Source organism: Salvelinus alpinus, chromosome 5 (assembly GCF_045679555.1).
Source record: "Salvelinus alpinus chromosome 5, SLU_Salpinus.1, whole genome shotgun sequence".
Lineage (NCBI taxonomy): Eukaryota > Metazoa > Chordata > Actinopteri > Salmoniformes > Salmonidae > Salvelinus > Salvelinus alpinus.
In genome coordinates, this window is record NC_092090.1 from 18,422,198 (window position 1) to 18,441,129 (window position 18,932).

The window sequence follows — 18,932 nt, forward strand, 5'->3', positions numbered from 1 at the left end:
GTAACATTAGTACAATGTTGACTCAACAAATGTTTGCAAGCAAGATGGAAAGTCCAGAATACATAAATAGCTTTTATATATTCTTGATAAAACAGATATGTATGAAAATACCGTTAAAAAAAAGGTGACATTCTGTACTGTCGCCTCGTATTCATAATTTGATCTCAAATCCAAAATGCTGGAGTACAGAGCTTAATGTACAATTTTAGCTTCAGTGGTTAAGGTAAGGGTTAAGGTTAGGGATAAGGTTAAAACAAAACAAATATTACAAAACAATTGTCTTACCACTGGGATTGAACCTGCAATCCTCTGACCTGTAGATCCCTGTTTATGTCATGTTTTGTCTTTGATCATGTCTTGTCCCTGTGCTTCCCTCTGCTGGTCTTATTAGGTTCTTTCTCTTTCTCTCTCTCTATCGTTCCGTTCATGCTCCCAGCTGTTTCTCATTCTCCCTACGACCTCATTTACTCTTTCACACCTGTCCCCTATTTTGCCCTCTGATTAGAGTCCCTATTTCTCCCTCTGTTTTCCGCTCCTGTCCTTGTCGGATTCTTGTTTGATGTTTGCAGTTCCTGTGTCTTGTTCCGCCCTGTCGTGTTCTTTTGCCTTCTTCAGATGCTGCGTGTGAGCAGGTGTCTATGTCAGCTACGGCCTGTGCCTTCCTGAAGCGACCTGCAGTCTGTGGTCGCGTCTCCAGTCGTTCCTCTCTATTGACGAGAGGATTTCAGTTTCCTGTTTTGGATTTCCATTGATTTATATCCAGGAGTATCATTATTTGTTTTATACTGGAATAAAGACTCTGTTACTATTACGTCGCTTTTGGGTCCTCATTCATCTGCATAACAGAAGAATCCGACCAAGAATGGACCCAGCGACTACGGATTCTCTCAACACTGCCGTCGAGTTCCAGGGAGCTATGCTCGGCAGACACGAGCAGGAATTGTTTGCTGCTCGTCATGCCGTTGAGACCCTGGCCGCTCAGGTCTCCGATCTCTCTGGACAGTTTCAGAGTCTTCGTCTCGTGCCACCAGCTACTTCCTGGTCTTCCGAGTCTCCGGAACCTAGGGTTAATAACCCACCATGTTACTCTGGGCAGCCCACTGAGTGTCGCTCCTTTCTCACCCAGTGTGATATTGTGTTCTCTCTCCAGCCCAACACGTACTCAAGAGAGAGAGCTCGGATCGCTTACGTCATATCACTCCTTACTGGTCGGGCTCGGGAGTGGGGCACAGCTATCTGGGAGGCAAGGGCTGAGTGTTCTAACGATTATCAGAACTTTAAAGAGGAGATGATACGGGTTTTTGATCGTTCAGTTTTTGGGAAGGAGGCTTCCAGGGCCCTGGCTTCCCTATGTCAAGGTGATCGATCCATAACGGATTACTCTATAGAGTTTCGCACTCTTGCTGCCTCCAGTGACTGGAACGAGCCGGCGTTGCTCGCTCGTTTTCTGGAGGGACTTCACGCTGAGGTTAAGGATGAGATTCTCTCCCGGGAGGTTCCTTCCAGCGTGGACTCTTTGATTGCACTCGCCATCCGCATAGAACGACGGATAGATCTTCGTCATCGAGCTCGTGGAAGAGAGCTCGCGTTAACGGTGCTTCCCCTCTCCGCATCTCAACCATCTCCTCCCACCGGCTCAGAGACTGAGCCCATGCAGCTGGGAGGTATTCGCATCTCGACTAAGGAGAGGGAACGGAGAATCACCAACCGCCTTTGCCTCTATTGCGGTTCTGCTGGACATTTTGTCATGTCATGTCCAGTAAAAGCCAGAGCTCATCAGTAAGCGGAGGGCTACTGGTGAGCGCTACTACTCAGGTCTCTCCATCAAGATCCTGTACTACCTTGTCGGTCCATCTACGCTGGACCGGTTCGGCTGCTTCCTGCAGTGCCTTGATAGACTCAGGGGCTGAGGGTTGTTTTATGGACGAAGCATGGGCTCGGAAACATGACATTCCTCTCAGACAGTTAGGGAAGCCCACGCCCATGTTCGCCTTAGATGGTAGTCTTCTCCCCAGTATCAGATGTGAGACACTACCTTTAACCCTCACAGTATCTGGTAACCACAGTGAGACCATTTCCTTTTTGATTTTTCGTTCACCTTTTACACCTGTTGTTTTGGGTCATCCCTGGCTAGTATGTCATAATCCTTCTATTAATTGGTCTAGTAATTCTATTCTATCCTGGAACGTTTCTTGTCATGTGAAGTGTTTAATGTCTGCTATCCCTCCTGTGTCTTCTGTCCCCTCTACTCAGGAGGAACCTGGTGATTTGACAGGAGTGCCGGAGGAATATCATGATCTGCGCACGGTCTTCAGTCGGTCCAGAGCCAGCTCCCTTCCTCCTCACCGGTCGTATGATTGTTGTATTGATCTCCTTCCGGGGACCACTCCCCCTCGGGGTAGACTATACTCTCTGTCGGCTCCCGAACGTAAGGCTCTCGAGGATTATCTGTCTGTTTCTCTCGACGCCGGTACCGTGGTGCCTTCTTCCTCTCCCGCCGGAGCGGGATTTTTCTTTGTTAAGAAGAAGGACGGTACTCTGCGCCCCTGCGTGGATTATCGAGGGCTGAATGACATAACGGTTAAGAATCGTTATCCGCTTCCCCTTATGTCGTCAGCCTTCGAGATTTTGCAGGGAGCCAGGTGCTTTACTAAGTTGGACCTTCGTAACGCTTACCATCTCGTACGCATCAGAGAGGGGGACGAGTGGAAAACGGCGTTTAACACTCCGTTAGGGCATTTTGAATACCGGGTTCTGCCGTTCGGTCTCGCTAATGCTCCAGCTGTCTTTCAGGCATTAGTTAATGATGTACTGAGAGACATGCTGAACATTTTTGTTTTCGTTTACCTTGACGATATCCTGATTTTTTCACCGTCACTCGAGATTCATGTTCAGCACGTTCGACGTGTACTCCAGCGCCTTTTAGAGAATTGTCTCTACGTGAAGGCTGAGAAGTGCGCCTTTCATGTCTCCTCTGTCACTTTTCTCGGTTCTGTTATTTCCGCTGAAGGCATTCAGATGGATCCCGCTAAGGTCCAGGCTGTCAGCGATTGGCCCGTCCCTAAGTCACGTGTCGAGTTGCAGCGTTTTCTCGGTTTCGCTAATTTCTATCGGCGTTTCATTCGTAATTTCGGTCAAGTGGCTGCCCCTCTCACCGCTCTGACTTCTGTCAAGACTTGCTTTAAGTGGTCCGGTTCCGCCCAGGGAGCTTTTGATCTCCTCAAGAAGCGTTTTACATCCGCTCCTATCCTTGTTACTCCTGACGTCACTAAACAATTCATTGTCGAGGTTGACGCTTCAGAGGTGGGCGTGGGAGCCATTCTGTCTCAGCGCTTCCAGTCTGACGATAAGGTCCATCCTTGCGCTTACTTTTCTCATCGCCTGTCGCCATCGGAACGCAACTATGATGTGGGTAACCGCGAACTGCTCGCCATCCGCTTAGCCATAGGCGAATGGCGACAGTGGTTGGAGGGGGCGACCGTCCCTTTTGTCGTTTGGACTGACCATAAGAACCTTGAGTACATCCGTTCGGCCAAACGACTTAATGCACGTCAAGCTCGTTGGGCGTTGTTTTTCGCTCGTTTCGAGTTCGTGATTTCCTATCGTCCGGGAAATAAGAACACCAAGCCTGATGCCTTATCCCGTCTCTTTAGTTCTTCTGTGGCTTCTACCGACCCCGAGGGGATTCTCCCTGAAGGGCGTGTTGTCGGGTTGACTGTCTGGGGAATTGAGAGACAGGTAAAGCAAGCACTCACTCACACTGCGTCGCCGCGCGCTTGTCCTAGTAACCTTCTGTTCGTTCCTGTCTCTACTCGTCTGGCTGTTCTTCAGTGGGCTCACTCTGCCAAGTTAGCTGGCCACCCCGGCGTTCGGGGTACGCTTGCTTCTATTCGCCAGCGGTTTTGGTGGCCTACTCAGGAGCGGGACACGCGTCGTTTCGTGGCTGCTTGTTCGGACTGCGCGCAGACTAAGTCAGGTAACTCTCCTCCTGCCGGTCGTCTCAGACCGCTTCCCATTCCTTCTCGACCATGGTCTCACATCGCCTTAGACTTTATTACCGGTCTGCCTTCGTCTGCGGGGAGGACTGTGATTCTTACGGTTATCGATAGGTTCTCTAAGGCGGCACATTTCATTCCCCTCGCTAAGCTTCCTTCCGCTAAGGAGACGGCACAAATCATCATTGAGAATGTGTTCAGAATTCATGGCCTCCCGTTAGACGCCGTTTCAGACAGAGGTCCGCAATTCACGTCACAGTTTTGGAGGGAGTTCTGTCGTTTGATTGGTGCTTCCGTCAGTCTCTCTTCCGGGTTTCATCCCCAGTCTAACGGTCAAGCAGAAAGGGCCAATCAGTCGATTGGTCGCATTTTACGCAGCCTTTCGTTTCGAAACCCTGCGTCTTGGGCAGAACAGCTCCCCTGGGCTGAGTACGCTCACAACTCGCTTCCTTCGTCTGCTACCGGGCTGTCCCCGTTTCAGAGTAGTCTTGGCTACCAGCCTCCTCTGTTTTCGTCCCAGCTCGCCGAGTCCAGCGTTCCCTCCGCTCAGGCTTTTGTCCAACGTTGTGAGCGCACCTGGAGGAGGGTCAGGTCTGCACTTTGCCGTTACAGGGCGCAGACTGTGAGAGCCGCCAATAAGCGTAGGATTAAGAGTCCTAGGTATTGTCGCGGTCAGAGAGTGTGGCTTTCCACTCGTAACCTTCCCCTTACGACAGCTTCTCGCAAGTTGACTCCGCGGTTCATTGGTCCGTTCCGTGTCTCTCAGGTCGTCAATCCTGTCGCTGTGCGACTGCTTCTTCCGCAACATCTTCGTCGCGTCCACCCTGTCTTCCATGTCTCCTGTGTCAAGCCTTTTCTTCGCGCCCCCGTTCGTCTTCCCCCCCCCCCCCCCGTCCTTGTCGAGGGCGCTCCTATTTACAAGGTACGGAAGATCATGGACATGCGTTCTCGGGGACGTGGTCACCAGTACTTAGTGGATTGGGAGGGTTACGGTCCTGAGGAGAGGAGTTGGGTTCCATCTCGGGACGTGCTGGACCGTTCGTTGATCGATGATTTCCTTCGTTGCCGCCAGGGTTCCTCCTCGAGTGCGCCAGGAGGCGCTCGGTGAGTGGGGGGGTACTGTCATGTTTTGTCTTTGATCATGTCTTGTCCCTGTGCTTCCCTCTGCTGGTCTTATTAGGTTCTTTCTCTTTCTCTCTCTCTATCGTTCCGTTCATGCTCCCAGCTGTTTCTCATTCTCCCTACGACCTCATTTACTCTTTCACACCTGTCCCCTATTTTGCCCTCTGATTAGAGTCCCTATTTCTCCCTCTGTTTTCCGCTCCTGTCCTTGTCGGATTCTTGTTTGATGTTTGCAGTTCCTGTGTCTTGTTCCGCCCTGTCGTGTTCTTTTGCCTTCTTCAGATGCTGCGTGTGAGCAGGTGTCTATGTCAGCTACGGCCTGTGCCTTCCTGAAGCGACCTGCAGTCTGTGGTCGCGTCTCCAGTCGTTCCTCTCTATTGACGAGAGGATTTCAGTTTCCTGTTTTGGATTTCCATTGATTTATATCCAGGAGTATCATTATTTGTTTTATACTGGAATAAAGACTCTGTTACTATTACGTCGCTTTTGGGTCCTCATTCATCTGCATAACAGTTTAAGTCCATCATCAACCCCATCCCAAATGTCCTAGCTATCGTGAACCTACTAGACATATAGGCTCTCGCGTTGCCCCTAGTAGATGGTAGGAAATGGCCATGGAAATAAAATTCCACCACATGCCATAATTTCACCATTTCAAATATGCCTAAATTCACCATAATCCACTAGAGTTTGGCCTGGATACATTATGTTACGAATGGAATAGTCATCATACAATATCATACGAATTGGAGGACTTATAGTATCATATGTCTTGCTCTGAGGCCAGGCTGCTTGCTTGTTGTGTTAGCATTTGTGGCTAACTATAGTAGCTTGCAGTTTATGTGTAGTAACGTAGCAGGTTAGGTGAACTAATGTAGCAGGTTAGATTAACTAGCATAGCAGGTTAGGCTACTATGGTTAAGGTTAGGGTTGGGGAAGGGTTAGCTAACATGCTAAGTATTTGCAAAACACTGGTGGTTAGCTAAAATTGCTAACTTGTTAAAATGCTAAAGTTGTCCTCGAAACAATTCAAACATGCATGTTGAAACTGCTGATTGCCCCTTTAAGTAACCAGACCATTCGTACATATCATATGTTTTGGAGGTACACAAAAAAACGTAATATCCTTTGTATGGCTCTGAGGCCAGCCAGTATATATTTTTTTACTGACACTAATGACAAAAGAAAATAAATATGCCACTTACAAACATAAATTAATCACACCCTTTTGTTTGCAAAGACCAGCTCCTTTGAAGTATAGATACAAATAGGGCAGGTTTCCCCGGAAACAGATTAGGCATAATCCTGTACACAAAAGCAATTTAAATGGACATGCTTCTTAATCCAGGAATAAGCGTAATCTGTGTCCTGGAAACCCGCCCATAGGCTTTCAGATAGAACACATCAATTAAACATCTCTGTAGGTAGATTACAATTTTTTATTGTTTATGTTGGTCATACCCAGTGAAAATCTGAGGTAAGGAGAAACTTCAGCATTTTTCTACTTCATATGCATCATCTCTAGCACCACCCCAACATCAACATATATGAAAATGGTGCATTTCTATGTTTTGTTGTTAAAAAGATAAAGTAAGATAAGTGTTTCCAATGACATCATCGATGTGCATCGTGTCATTTTGACCAGTTGTGAGTATGCATTGCCTACTAACTGTCTACTAATTGGCTGATGATGTCATTGGAAACACTTATCTTTCTCAATATTTTTTACTACAAAACATAGAAATGTGCCGTTTTGACATATGTTGACGTTGGGGTGGTGCTGTGTGTAAACAGATCAGAACTTTGATTACATCAGTACATTTGACATACCCTCACCTCCATATGCACAGTATTTGGACAGTGAAGCAATTTAAAAAAAAAAATTGTCTCTATACTTCAGCATTTTGGATTTGAGATCAGTACAGAACATCACCTTTTATTTCATTTTTATACATATCTGTTGTACCGTTTAGAAATGAAGACACTTTATGTTAGTCTGGTTACCAGTATTTTTAGCTAACACGCCACCGCACATTTGGCAAATCACAGGAGTAGCAAGGAGTGGAATGTATGGCTGAACAGAGACGGCAACTGGGCTAACTTTACATACAGTGGGGAGAAGAAGTATTTGATACACTGCAGATTTTGCAGGTTTTGCTACTTACAAAGCATGTAGAGGTCTGTAATTTTTATCATAGGTACACTTCAACTGTGAGAGACGGAATTTAAAACGAAAATCCAGAACATCACATTGTATGATTTATAAGTAATTAATTTGCATTTTATTGCATGACATAAGTATTTGATCACCTACCAATCAGTAAGAATTCCGGCTCTCACAGACCTGTTAGTTTTTCTTTAAGAAGCCCTCCTGTTCTCCACTCATTACCTGTATTAACTGCACCTGTTTGAACTCGTTACCTGTATAAAAAGACACCTGTCCACAGACTCAATCAAACAGACTCCAACCTCTCCACAATGGCCAAGACCAGAGAGCTGTGTAAGGACATCAGGGATAGAATTGTAGACCTGCACAATGCTGGGATGGGCTACAGGACAATAGGCAAGCAGCTTGGTGAGAAGGCAACAACTGTTGGCGTAATTATTAGAAAATGGAAGAAGTTCAAGATGACGGTCAATCACCCTCGGTCTGGGGCTCCATGCAAGATCTCACCTCGTGGGGCATCAATGATCATGAGGAAGGTGAGGGATCAGCCCAGAACTACACGGCAGGACCTGGTCAATGACCTGAAGAGAGCTGGGACCACAGTCTCAAAGAAAACCATTAGTAACACACTACGCCGTCATGGATTAAAATCCTGCAGCGCACGCAAGGTCCCCCTGCTCAAGCCAGCGCATGTCCAGGCCCGTCTGAAGTTTGCCAATGACCATCTGGATGATCCAGAGGAGGAATGGGAGAAGTTCATGTGGTCTGATGAGAAAAAAAATAGAGCTTTTTGGTCTAAACTCCACTCGCCATGTTTGGAGGAAGAAGAAGGATGAGTACAACCCCAAGAACACCATCCCAACCGTGAAGCAGGAAGGTGGAAACATCATTCTTTGGGGATGCTTTTCTGCAAAGGGGACAGGACGACTGCACCGTATTGAGGGGAGGATGGATGGGGCCATGTATCGCGAGATCTTGGCCAACAACCTCCTTCCCTCAGTAAGAGCATTGAAGATGGGTCGTGGCTGGTTCTTCCAGCATGACAACGACCCGAAACACACAGCCAGGGCAACTAAGTAGTGGCTCCGTAAGAAGCATCTCAAGGTCCTGGAGTGGCCTAGCCAGTCTCCAGACCTGAACCCAATAGAAAATCTTTGGAGGGAGCTGAAAGTCCGTATTGCCCAGCGACAGCCCGAAACCTGAAGGATCTGGAGAAGGTCTGTATGGAGGAGTGGGCCAAAATCCCTGCTGCAGTGTGTGCAAACCTGGTCAAGAACTACAGGAAACGTATGATCTCTGTAATTGCAAACAAAGGTTTCTGTACCAAATATTAAGTTCTGCTTTTCTGATGTATCAAATACTTATGTCATGCAATAAAATGCTAATTAATTACTTAAAAATCATACAATGTGATGTTCTGGATTTTTGTTTTAGATTCCGTATCTCACAGTTGAAGTGTACCTATGATAAAAATTACAGACCTCTACATGCTTTGTAAGTAGGAAAACCTGCAAAATCGGCAGTGTATCAAATACTTCTTCTCCCCACTGTATCTAGTCCTCCCATTTGAGGAAGTCATAAATATTTGGACAAATTAACTTAAAGTGTATTAAAGTAGTCAAAAGTTTAGTATTTGGTCCCATATTCCTTTCATTCAATGACTACATCAATCTTTTGACTCTACACACTTGTTGAATGCATTTGCAATTTGTTTTGGGTTATATTTTTCCCAATAGGAACTGAATGATTAATAATGTATTGTGTCATTTTGGAGTCACTTTTACTGTAAGTAGGAATAGAAGATGTTTCGGGAACACTTTTACATGAATGTGCATTTCACCATGATTATGGATAATCATAAATTATATGTGAATAATGATGTGTGAAAGTTACAGAGGCACAAAGATCATACCCCCAAAATAAATGATATTATTGGTAATGGTGAAAGGTTTTATTGTAGCCTCTGTAATCTTATCACTCATCATTATTCATGATTCATTCATGATTTTTCTTAATCATTACATTATCAGGATTCATTTTGAAGTGTTCAGGAACATCTTATCTACTTACCATTCACCATTCAGTTCCTATTGGGTTAAACATAATCCAAAACACACAAAAATGCATCCAACGAGTTTGTAGTCACAAGCGGGATGTAGTTATTACATGCTAAGAATATGGGACCAAAAACTACACTTTTGAGGGGAGGACAGCTCATGTTTTTCCAAGTGTTTGATACCATTCCATTGACTCCATTCCAGCCATTATTATGAGCCATCCTCCATTCAGTAGCCTCCACTAGTAGGCACTAGCTACACTGCCTTCAGAAAGTTCACACCCCTTGAATTTTTCTACATTTTTTTGTGTTACAGCCCACATTTAAAATGTATTGAATTTAGACTTATCACTGGCCTACACACAATACCCCATAATGTCAAATCAAATCTTATTGGTCACATACACATGGCTAGCAGATGTTAATGGGAGTGTAGCAAAATGCTTGTGCTTCTAGTTCCGGCAGTGCAGTAATATCTAACAAATTCACGACTACCTTATACATCGTTCTGCCCCTGAACAAGGCAGTTAACCCACTGTTCTTAGGCCGTCATTGAAAATAAGAATTTGTTCTTAACTGACTTGTCTAGTTAAATAAAGGTTAAAAAAAATTATGTAACGGGATGAATAGAATATGTACATATAAATATATGGATGAGCAATGGCCGTGCAGCATAGGCAGTAGACGGTATAGAATACAATATATACATATGAGATGAGTAATGTATGATATGTCGACATTTTTAAAGTGACTAGTGATACCTTTATTAAAACCATTTATTAAATGTATTAAAGTGTCAGGAGATGTGTCTGTATGTTGGCAGCAGCCACTCTGTCAGTGATGGCGGATTTTCTGGGCTAACAATGTAAGAAATAATACAACAACAAAAATGACTGCAGTTTCCTAAGGACCTGAAGCGAGGCGACCATCTCTGTCGGCGCCATCTTACTGTTGATGTCGAAGTGGAATTATGTTTTTACAAATTAATTAAACATTTAAAGCTGAAATGTCTAGAGTCAAGTATTCAATCCCTTTGTTATTGCAAGCCTAAATAAGTTCAGGAGTAAAAATGTGCTTAACAAGTCACATAAGTTGCATGGACTGATTCTGTGTGCAATAATAAGTCTGATATTTTAAAAAATCCATCACACCCTTTTAAAGTGAAATAAAAATCTGGAAATGTATTAACAAATGTATGACTGTATTGGATAAGACTGTATAGACATCAGTTTATTCTGGATCAGTAATCATTATGTATGACTGTATTGGATAAGACTGTATAGACATCAGTTTATTCTGGATCAGTAATCATTGGTTGCATCGTTTTGTAAAAAAATGTTTATTTTATTTTCATTTCTCAAAATAACAAAAATGGCATTACATGCATGTTGAACTAATATAAACTTACAAATCAAGCAAGACTTGAGACATGAGATCCGCATAAAATGATCCGTTAACCGGTGAGTCATGATCCGTTAACCGGTGAGTCTTCATCCATATCATCATCCTCAGACTCATCTTCCTCAGACTCTTGTTCTTTACCCTCCTCCCTCTCTTCTTCCTCCTCCACTTCTTCCTTTTCTACCTCCTCCACCTCCTTGACAGCTACCTCCTCCACCTTTCCCTGTACCTCCACTACATCCTCTTCCATCTCCTCCACTCCATTTCCTTCCTCTGTCTGTATCTCTCGTTGCATATGCACAACCCCGTTCTCCTCCTCTTCCTCTTCCACCTCCACCATTTCCGGGGGGACTGCAACAAGAGAAATAAAGACCGGAAACAGTCAAAGAACCATATATGCAAACCCCTCTGCCCCATAATGCTGTTTACTTTGTCCATCGATGACGCTCATTTAAATACTCAGACAACGCAGGACATGACAGACACACAGTACATGCCTTGGACATGTCGTATGAGAAGATGTATTCGCCTGTACACACCTTGTCTGACCTCCCGTCCGGGGATCTGACCAGCCTGCAGCATCCCCTTCAACCTCTCCACCTCGGCCAAAGACGAGGCGTTAGCTATTGCATTCTGGGTAGGGCACAGAACAAATGTATTAGTTCATACATACAGAACCATTACATTAGATAGGCATTTGGGTTTTGATGAACAGACTCTTTTTGAAAGGACCATTAGAGTAGATTGCCAGTCCCGTTACATTCATTTGTTTAGCAGACCATAAATTGACCATTAAAATTGTGAAAATTACAGTAGGTCAGTGGAATAGTGGTATAGAAACTGAGCTGTCCACGCCATAGTGTGTCACTGTCTGAAAACAATGACGTAGGTCTAATCCATGTGTTGCAATGAGTTTGAACACACAATCTGTGGAATGAAAGCTGGCCAAAAGGAACAAACTACACAGCGAGTGTACATTTTCTGGCGCTAAATAAAATGTATAAATAAATTATGAAGTGCCTTGATCGCTTCCACGTCAGCGGGAGATGGTCCCATCTTCTTCTTCTCAGGCTGCTGCACGGCAGCTCCGGGGGTGAACCTGAGAACGCACACCAGCAGAGTTAGAGAGAACATGGAGGGGATGGGTGCTTCTCTAGCCTCTCAACCAGTGTAGTATCTCAGGTGTAGTATCTTTTCTTATTGAGTCAAATAAACTGATTCGACAGGAAATGCCATTGAGACGGCGCTCCTAAGAAACACTGTTGCATGGGGGGTGTTTACAGTAGTTGTGTCACATATTTAGATACTCCAGTTGCTACGCAACACCCCATCTACAAGAGTGATCGGTGGTGCAGATAGTCCAATTCTAGAGTCTTCCGGTGATTGTCCGACACCCCCACCAGCCAGTGTCCAGTGATTCTAAGGAGCTGCCGCCCGACGGGGACTTTCATCTTACGTTTTGGTCCGCTTGGCAATATCCTTTGCAAGCTGAGCACCTCGTTTGCCCTTGAACATTTTCTCCGCCTCCTGACGCTCCTATGGTAATACATCACAGTTAAAGTGAGAGCTTTTTCAATCAGACAACGACACCTTCACGAGAAGGACGGACAGCCGTTTGGGAGAAACATACAAATACAGCACTCTCTTAGCATGCCTAGAAAGACAGAGCTCTTCTATACATTTCCTTCTATTCTGCAGGCACTGCACTGCAAAGATTAAAAACTAGGGCCTTCGTAGGCCAAGTCCAACGGTATGTGATTGTTTGCCCTGACTAAAGGCCTACATCATTACAACTTTGTTTCCTACAACCTGACCTGTGTTATAGACGACAACCCTTTGGACCTGGTAATGACAACGCTTTTCTATAAAGCTACAACTCTTAGTTTCTGAACGATGGCATGCACTTACCTTTAACTTGACCTTCTGGAAGTCAAGCACGTGAATCTGGGGAATTTTGTTGATGACATAGAGCCTGTAGTGCTTCTTGTTGGTCACTGGATTCCTTAGGAGACTGAGATGTCACAAAATCAGAGATTACGATATTGATTTAGTTGCACAAATATAGCAACTTATCTTGTCCTGCAATTTACAGTGAAATTGATAGCAACCTAATGCATGAATCTGACTTTACTAGGTGTTGTAGTAGATGCACGTATTGATCAAGAGATACCTGAGAAGGGTCAATGTCTTCACTGAGGCTAGCGGATCCAAATCACCCTGGAGGTAAAAGCACATTTAAAAACATGCCAACACATTAAAAACAAATCGATGGTTCAACCGCTGTGACTGAACACAGGAGCACACTCATGTCACAAATATTGTTAAATAACAGCACAGGTCATATTTTTCCAATCAACAACATGCATAAGTAAAATGCTCCCAATCAGTAATTATTTAAAAAGATCTGATAAGGCCTTGACCCATTCACTGATGGGATGTGTGATAACTCACCAATTCCTGGATGTTGTTACTTGTAAGGATCAGCTCCCTCATACTCGGCAATGCCTGTTCAAGGTTTTCACCAACACGACTGTGGGGAGCACACAAAACACAGTGATAGCTAGCTAGCTAGGAAGATAACCTTAAAACGAATTCTAGCAATCCTAGACAAAACAATTGCTGCGAAAGTTACCATATTCTGTTGTTGTTCATGAGCAACGTTTTGAGCCTCTTGAGCAAAGGGAAGCCGTCCAGTTTTCTGATTTCATTGTCAGAGAAATCGATGGTATCAAACTGGTCAAGTGTAGCCCCAAGGTTTTCAAGTACAGGAATTTTGTAACCTAAATGAGAGCAGAGCATACCAGCATTAGGTTAGCCGGATAGTTTGTGATGTAGCTAGCAGTTAGCAATCACTATCCATCAGTTATTACAGTGCGAAGGCCTAGCCAACCAGAATTAGCTTCTCAAGCTAGCTAGCATGAAATGCGCAGGTTTATTTACCTCGCAGATCCAGCTCCCTGTCGCGCACGGGGTTTGTGTACTGAGCAGCCTGCTCAATTAGCTCTGCCGATAATTTGACCATATCGACGGCTAACTGTGAAATCAAAAAAAAAAATTTATAAGCGGGTTTCTTGATTTAAAAAAAAATCCAGTCCTTACAATGCTTTTTCAACACGCTGCCGCCCGGAAGTAATACCACTCCCACAATGCAACTCGGTGTAAAATAATAACTGGTCAAATTTCATCGAGCGCGCTCTAGCGCTGAGATCTTAATAGGTTCAATAAGTGCATCTGATGATGACTTGATTATCATTCAAAGATAACTGTCAGGAACTCACGGGGGTGACTATGTATTTGTCTAGAAGCTGCCCAGAACCGTATTCACTTGATAAGGGTTTCACCAGACCGAGATAGCTGCACACTTGCCCTTCTTCTTCAGTCAGTGAGATCTGGAATCCTTGGGACGTCCCTATCCTAAACCCTAACCTTAACCTTAACCCCTACTCTAAACATGTAAAATGTCATCATTAATGGGGTAGGGATGTCCCAAGGATCCCGGACCCTTCTTCTTGTAACTTTCTGGCGGACTAGATGCTTTCCGGCTTATTGCTGCCACCCACAGGTCAGTTTAGGTATTATCCAATTGGTATTATCAGAGAGGAAGAGGCGAGATGATAATTGAGATTGCACGGTCAAACTACATCTCTTCATTTGGTTGAATTTTAGTAATTTAGCAGATGCTCTTATCCAGAGCAACTTACAGTAATGAGTAACTAAATTTTCATATTGCTTCCCACTGGCCCCCCATGGGAATCAAACCCACAACCCAGGTGTTGCAAGTGCCATGCTCTACCAACTGAGCCACACAAATATCAATAAGTGAGTGCAGTGATCTTTTGGTTTCTCAGTTAAGGCAACTTCTTTGAAAGTCACCTAGGCATAACATGTTTCTGAATTACAATTAGATATCCTTTGTTCATGTATAATGATAATCCCATTTAGCGTGTTATGTACCCACAGGTAGGTTACTAATAGATCTTTCTCAGCTTCACCTCGCCCAAAACTTCAAAGGACGGTAAGCAGGGCAACTCATCCTCATCTTTGCTATAATTGGGACCCGTCTCCATTTCTTCCTTCTCTAATCCTCTGATGGTGTGCTCATCCTTTTATGTGTTATAAACGGACTGGTGCCTTAGCTCTGCAATTGTGTGCTTATTGTCTTTTAAAGTAGTTAAATAAGTAGTAGTTAAATAATATAACATGGGTTCTGAGGGGAAATCCAGCGACCTGCTAGGTCAGCATCAAAGTGAAATAAATAATTTAATCTTGAAGGGTAAGGAAGGGTGGGACCCACATTTATGGGATTTTGATTTTTTTTTTTTTAACTGTGTGGAGTGAATTAATGAATGTGTGTAGGACACTGATAGTGTAATATGTTGTGATGCGAAACAGTCATTAAAGATGAACATTAAAATGCACATTGCCATACTGTCTGTCTCTCTTGTTTGTGATGCTGGGAATAACAGCCCCATAACAGTTCAGTTCATCCTAAAAGATTACTCATGCACACAGGATCTACAGTATATGTACATTCAAATAAAATGAAATTGTATTTGTCACATGTGCCGAATACAACAGGTGCAATAGACTTACCGTGAAATCATTGCTGATGATTGTTGTCAACATTTCTGTTGTCTATCTTGTCTTGCTGGTTACTGACCGAAATGCCGGCAATAAATGTGCAGAGGTAATTGTGCGTGGGGATGTAATCTTTTACAAAGATAATGAACATACTAAACTGTATTAGTTTTACTAAGCTACCTACCTTTATTCTCTCTGGGATCTCTCTCTCTGTCCCTCAGGTATGAACTCACTCGACCTGGGCTGAAGACAACCATCTAAAACAGGGGTGTCAAACTCATTCCATAGAGGGCCTAGTGTCTGCTGGTTTTTCCTTTCAATTAAGACTTAAACAACCAGGTGAATTCTTAATAATCAGTTACCTTAATTCATCAATCAAGTACAAAGGAAGAATGAAAACCCACAGACACTCTGCCCTCTGTGGAATGAGTTTGACACGTGATTTAGAGGAAAGACCTTTACTCCCCACCCAACAACAGTAATGACGGCATGACTGTGTGAGAGACATCCTCATTAAAATAACTGCAGTGGATACAGACACTATGAAGCTTTTCAACCAGACTGGAGGGACACAGAATCAGTCTCTTTCTACAGTATCTATTTCTATGCTCATTCATTTCAGGGTCTGAAATGTTGACGTGATTCACACCAAAGTTCAAAGGCGCAATACATTTGCCATTGTTGGTTGTAATTTTCCTGAACCAAATATATTATTTACAAGTTGTGAAATTATTCACTCCCCTTGCCCAGTTTTTACATTTTCGCCTTAAATCAAAATAATTTAAATAATACCAAATCTAAGATGTCTTGATTGCATTAGTATTGCTGTGCCACACCAAAATTATTTCAGGTGCAAACATTTCTTTAAGTTGAATGGAGTCCATCTCTGTACAATAGCAGTAGTTCACATCAGTCCACACTAAATAATCCCGGTCTTTGCCAGGTCCCTCAACACATTTAAAAAGGGGGGAAAACAGCATGTTAATGCAATATATTTATTTTCACTTTATTTTCACATTTATTGTAGACCAACAGATAGCCAGAAGCATTATCACAAGATTTAGCAGAACAGCCATATTCACTATTCATTAACCGAAAGGCTTTATAATCCAAATATATGCATGTAACAAGGCAAAGACGATGGTTTATGACCCACTTTGCAAGAATTGTGTTCTCTTTCACAAAACCTGATGACTTACTGTTCAAGTGAAAACACTAAGGGCTGGTTTCCCGGATAGAGATTAAGCCTAGTCCTGGACTAAAAAAGCATGCTCAATGGAGAATCTCCATTTAAATAGCCTTTTTGTCACAATCGTCGTAACGATGAGACCAAGGCGCAGAATGATTGGAATACATTCTTTATTAAACGAAGAACACTTAAACAAACTAACAAAATAACAAAACGAACGTGAAGCTATAAACAAATAGTGCTGACATGCAACGACACAGACAACTACCCACAAATACAGGTGGGAAAAGGCAACCTAACTATGGTTCTCAATCAGAGACAACGATAGACAGCTGCCTCTGATTGAGAACCACACCCGGCCAAACACACAGAAATACAAATCATAGAAAAAGGAACATAGAATGCCCACCCAAATCACACACTGACCAAACCAAAATAGAGACATAAAAAGCTCTCTACGGTCAGGGCGTGACACTTTTAGTCCAGGATTTTACTTAATCTGTGCTGTCTGGGAATGTGATTCAATATTTTGGTGAAGTTAGATGTTCTGGTGATGTTTTAGACATTCAAACAAAGTGGACATGGAATCAGTAAAAATCACAAAACCGTCTAGGCTGAAATTGTTACTATCTAAACATTTTGAGTTTGACTTGACTGAATATTCCAATATAGAGCATGTCACAAGTAAAAAAACTAATTGCATTTGAATTATAAAGCAGATCCCACTGGGCACAGACATTAGTTAAACTTCTAGTTTTGATTATATTTGGTTGAGTTGTTAACTAACCGTGAAATCAACAACAAATGTCACCATGTCATTGGATTTAGGTGAAAAGTAGGGTGAAAAAAAGGCAAAATGCCCTTACGTTGATCTCTTTTTGCAAATCCAATCAGTTTTCCACGTTGATTCAGACGTCTTCACAGATGTTTTGGTTGAAATGACGTGGAAACAACATTTATTCAACCAGATTTTGCCCAGTGGGATTTTGGTTTTGGATATTACACTTCAGATAAACCTCATGAATTACAGATAACTAATTACATATTGAGATGTCATTTATTATGTATCAGTGTGATCAAAAAGTTGTAAAAGATCGATACAATTTATTGGCCACATCGCCCACACCTACTTGAAAGTGATCAAGTACTCAGGATATGCCTGACTGTCATGGAAGATTATGAACATGGATGGTGGAGATACACTATCTGTCACACTGTCATAAAGCTGAATAGTTGAGTTGATTTTAGGTGGAGGTACTTTCATCCCCGGTGTTCCTGTTGTGAAATCTCCAGTCAGAACTCGACATAGGTACATGTACTTCTGGCCTTGGGGATCCGGTTTTGAGTATGTGTCACTGGCAGAGTAATTTGCATTTACAGCAAAGTAGGTGCCGTCTCCATACAATGCAGCTGCAAAAAATATTTTGGAATAGTTATGAAATTCTCTAAACTTTGAAATCATTGCAGACTGTAGAGTAAATGCAGGAGAAAGCTTATTGCATTTGAATAAAAAATGTGCAAAAACATCATGCCAATATATAGATCAGAATCATAAAGTTGGATAGAGGGTGCACTTGGCCCAAGGCCTGTTTTAGCATAGTCACACCCAGAAGTAGCCAATCAATTACACTCCTGAGAAAATATTTCATAAGTGCAGGTTCCAGACAGTAAATCACCAAACGTGGCTTTATACCTTTAAAGATTTTACTGTCCAGCACAGTGGTGTTATGCACCTTTTTTCAATTTATGTATGAACAGACAATACTTTAAAATGGAATTAGCCCTCAATGGTGCTGCCCATACTGTCACTGAAGAAGCCATTGCCAATATAGGAGATGAGCTCTCTAGTAGATCTCTATGATCGGAATGCAATAATTCAAACAAAAGAAAGTGTGAGAATTCAAACATTAAAACAGAAAGAAACCTCAAATTGTTGGCTTTTCTCTTTTGGTGTTAGCCATTACTTACCATTTTTCCCAGCGTAGCTCCGATTGAAGCCAAGCTCGTTAATCTTATCTATGGTTGTGTGGCAGGCTCCATGGAAGAGCTTCCTCTCATTGTTCTGGTGACCGTTCCTGACCTCCATGTCTTTCTTCTTGATCTGAAAGCCCCCCCATAGGCCTGGGTTCTGGATCCTCTCAATCTGAGTGAAGAACAACCTTGCATTACACATTCATTGGCTAACTACACAGTGACAAAGATCTTTCACTACCATAAAGAGGTTCCAGAAGCCCTAATATAATGTTACTAAGCTGTGATGTTTGCACCTATCTAGATCAATTAAATTGAAAAGGCTATTGTACTTTTTCAACCCATTTCTGAGTATGTACAAATCATTCCATTCACCAGATCCAGCCATGATCTCAAGAGACTTGTACAAGATAGTTGTACAATAAATAAATATACATGTAACTACTATGG

General features: G+C 43.0%; 2 protein-coding genes across 3 annotated transcripts in view; both read right to left on the reverse strand.

The window, feature by feature from the left end:
• Positions 1 to 10,663: 10,663 nt before the first annotated feature.
• Positions 10,664 to 14,122, reverse strand: snrpa1 (small nuclear ribonucleoprotein polypeptide A'). Its single transcript, XM_071400824.1, has 9 exons — positions 13,682 to 14,122; positions 13,374 to 13,521; positions 13,193 to 13,271; positions 12,912 to 12,958; positions 12,650 to 12,752; positions 12,198 to 12,277; positions 11,762 to 11,840; positions 11,281 to 11,374; positions 10,664 to 11,092 (listed from the first exon to the last, which is right to left on the reverse strand). The coding sequence occupies exons 1-9, from the start codon at positions 13,761 to 13,763 to the stop codon at positions 10,806 to 10,808; spliced, it is 999 nt and encodes a 332-aa protein (XP_071256925.1). The 5' UTR covers positions 13,764 to 14,122; the 3' UTR covers positions 10,664 to 10,805.
• Positions 14,123 to 16,303: 2,181 nt separating this feature from the next.
• The window catches only part of LOC139575643 (protein mono-ADP-ribosyltransferase PARP14-like), a 41,110-nt gene continuing 38,481 nt past the window's right edge, over positions 16,304 to 18,932 (reverse strand). For both annotated transcript variants that reach the window (XM_071400825.1, XM_071400826.1), the window contains exons 15-16: positions 18,480 to 18,654; positions 16,304 to 17,921 (exon numbers count right to left, since the gene is read on the reverse strand). In XM_071400825.1, coding sequence (XP_071256926.1) covers positions 17,638 to 17,921; positions 18,480 to 18,654 — 459 coding nt within the window. In that variant the 3' untranslated portion in view covers positions 16,304 to 17,637. The remainder of the gene's footprint in view (positions 17,922 to 18,479; positions 18,655 to 18,932) is intronic.